Genomic DNA, 2,974 nt, shown 5'->3' with positions numbered 1-2,974 from the left:
CGCGGAAGACCCTCCACCACCACCCCTCCACACCGAGCCAGGCCCCGCCGGCTCTGACGGGCACCCTTCTGCACCGCGCCCCTGTCCGTGGCCTCGCCGTGTCCGGAGGCCGAGGAGGCGGCAATAAAGCTGGGCGAAAGCAGGTGTGGCTGGATGCGGGGCGAGGGGCGGGACCCTGGGATGGCCAGCGCCCGGCCCCTGCCCACGCAGGCTTTATTTCGGGATGGAGGCTCCAGAGCAGGCCAAGACTGCAGCGAGGAAACAGCTCCCTGGCGGTTTCCAGGTCCCAGCCGGAGGCACCAGCCCTGCCCCAGGCTCCCAGGGGCGGGTACAGCTCTCCATGGGAGCATCACAACAGCAACACCACGGGGCATCCTCTCCCTCCAGCCCCTTGCCCAAAACCAGGAGCAGCTCTGGCAGAGCTGCTTCAATCACACACCACAGCTCCCTGCTGAGGTGTCCCCAGTCCACACGGCTGCAGGCAGTGCCTGTCCAGTGACAGGTCTCAGTCCAGTGTCACCCTACCCAGGCGTCCTGCTCGGAAGTCCCGCAGGAACTCGTAGGCAGCAGCTGGGTAGTTGAGCATCATCATGTTTACGTTCCCTGGAGATGGCAATGGATACAGGAGCATCAGCGCAGCCTGGACCTGGCCTGGGATGCCCAAAATCCCAGCCCTGCACCCCAGATCTCCCCAAGCACCCACCTGTGCCTGTCAGCACCTTCACCTTCTGCGTGCGGCCCTGGGTGAGGGCCACGTGCTTGAGCAGGGGCTCGACGTGGTCGCAGGCCTGGCCCAGCCCATAGCGCTGCATGTACCTGCCGGAGGGGAAGGCTCATCGGGGATGCTAGCACCGCTTCCCCCCAGAATGCCCTGGGAATGGCATCTCCATCACCCTCTGGGACCCCTCCCTGCTTCCCCGCCAGCTCACCCGAACTGCTGCTGCTTGTTTAGGGTGTACAGGAGGTAGTCAGCCATGACGTCCTCCCCCACCAGGTGGTCATGGATGGCTCCTGGAAGAGAGGGTCAAGCCCCAGCTTCCCTAAGCCCTGCTGAGCCCTGGCCAACCCTCCTTCCATCCCCTCACACCCAGGGGTTGTGAGCAGCAGTGTCACCCCAGCCTTGGGTACTGAGCCCTGAGGCCACATTGTGGGATCCCCCCCCCCCGGCCACAGCCTCCACCTCACCACACAGCGCCAGCTTCATGCCCGTCTCCACATCGCCCAGCTTGGGGGGCAGCACGCCAGGGGTGTCCACCAGGTACATCAGGGGCTTCTCACAGACCTGGCACGGGGAAGGCAGGGCTGGTAATTAGCACCACACGGCTAGCAAGCAAGGCACTGAGCTTGAGTTAAGGTCTTGCTGGAAAGGGGACCTGAGCAACCCTCTGAGATGTGCTCTGTGAGCCTGGAGGTCTCCTGGGCGCAGGAGGCAGAGCCCACCCATGGGGATAGTACCTGGATCCTGGACAGCACTGCCTTGGTGATTCCTGGCTCGCCCCCCACCGCAGTGGCCTTGCCTGGGGGGACAGACAGTCATGGACACACGTGACACCGTGCCCACCTCCTCCCCGAGCCCTGGCACCACGCAGAAATACCCTTCTTGAGGTGCAGCCTCCGCAGGGAGTTGATGAGCGAGGACTTGCCCACGTTGGGCACGCCGATCACCAGGATGTTGTGCTCGGAGCTCTAGAAGCCAGGGAGACATGGGCAAGGAGCAGCTGGTTACCAACCACCCACCCCTGGAGCAACAGGCAGCTGCCACAGGGAAATATCCCAGTGTTTGCTGGCACTCCTGGCACATGTGGGAGCAGCCTTGTCCCTTGGCTGGAGAGGGAGGTGACCCTCCCCCTGCTCTGCACTGGGGCAGCCTCACCTCGAGCATCGGGGGCAGTTTCAGGGCACCACAATATAAAAGAGATCGAAAGCTGTCAGAGAGTGTCCAAAGGAGGGACATGGGGATGGGGAAGGGTCTGGAGGAGCAGCTGGGGGCACTGGGTTTGTTCAGCTGGAGCACACCGAGGTCAGACCTCACCGGGGCTGCAGCTCCCATCTCTGCTCCCTGGGACAGGGACAGCACCCAGGGAGTGGCTGGAGCTGGGCCAGGGCAGGCTCAGGCTGGAGATCAGGGCAAGGTGCTTCCCCCAGAGGGTGCTGGGCACTGCCCAGGCTCCCCAGGGAATGGGCACGGCCCCGAGGCTGCCAGAGCTCCAGGAGCGTTTGGACAGCGCTGCCAGGGATGCCCAGGGTGGGGTTGTTGGGGTGTCTGTGCAGGGCCAGGGGCTGGATCCATGATCCCTGGGGGTCCCTTCCAACCCAGGATATTCCGTGCATGTGTCTCACCTCGGCCCTGTGGTAGCGTGGGCTCTCGGCCACCAGCCTGGCAACCATGGGGACAACCTGCAGAGGAATGGGGACAGGGCTGTCACTGTGTGCCCAGGCTGGCAGCAGCCACTCGCTTGGTGACACTGCGCCAGGGGGATGTGCACAACGGGGGCTGAGCAGAGGACTTGGGACAGCTGGAAAGGGAGCAGCCAGCTGGAGCACTGAGGGCTCTCCATGGGGCTGGGAGCTCGCCAGGGAGCGGGGCTGGGCTGCTGTCCCACTACCTTCTTGACGTTGACATCACGCTGGCAGTCAGTGAAGACCACGTGCGAGCATCCCTGCTGCCTCAGCTGCTCCAAGACTGCCTGGAGGGGACGGGAAGAGGCACTGCTGTCACCTGCCTGGGACACCACCGCTGCCCCCGCCCGGCCCTGCACCGGCGGCCGGCGGGGATCCGCCAGATCCATCTTGTTCAGCACCAGGACGTGAGGACGGATGCCCAGCGCCTCCTGCAGCGCGGGGTTACGGCCCGACAGCGGGATGTGGCTGCGCTAAGGAAGCACGTACCGGGAGATGGGCGGGATGGGGGAGGAGAGGAGGTGGTCAGGGGCAAGGGTGGTCTGGAGAGATAAGGGAGAGGCTTCTTCGGCAG

The 2,974-nt window shown here is 64.7% G+C and overlaps 1 protein-coding gene across 1 annotated transcript in view; it reads right to left on the bottom strand.

Moving 5' to 3' along the window:
• Positions 1 to 144: 144 nt before the first annotated feature.
• Positions 145 to 2,974, bottom strand: part of MTG1 (mitochondrial ribosome associated GTPase 1) — a gene marked incomplete at its 5' end in the record, with an annotated part of 4,994 nt that continues 2,164 nt past the window's right edge. The window contains 9 exons of the mRNA XM_008633285.2: positions 145 to 603; positions 704 to 816; positions 930 to 1,011; positions 1,186 to 1,282; positions 1,456 to 1,517; positions 1,596 to 1,686; positions 2,341 to 2,397; positions 2,607 to 2,687; positions 2,760 to 2,873. Of these exons, the coding sequence (XP_008631507.2) occupies positions 506 to 603; positions 704 to 816; positions 930 to 1,011; positions 1,186 to 1,282; positions 1,456 to 1,517; positions 1,596 to 1,686; positions 2,341 to 2,397; positions 2,607 to 2,687; positions 2,760 to 2,873 (795 nt within the window). The remainder of the gene's footprint in view (positions 604 to 703; positions 817 to 929; positions 1,012 to 1,185; positions 1,283 to 1,455; positions 1,518 to 1,595; positions 1,687 to 2,340; positions 2,398 to 2,606; positions 2,688 to 2,759; positions 2,874 to 2,974) is intronic.

This window comes from Corvus brachyrhynchos, unplaced genomic scaffold, assembly GCF_000691975.1.
Source record: "Corvus brachyrhynchos isolate BGI_N302 unplaced genomic scaffold, ASM69197v1 scaffold334, whole genome shotgun sequence".
Classification (NCBI taxonomy): domain Eukaryota; kingdom Metazoa; phylum Chordata; class Aves; order Passeriformes; family Corvidae; genus Corvus; species Corvus brachyrhynchos.
This window is presented reverse-complemented; position numbering and strand designations above follow the sequence as displayed.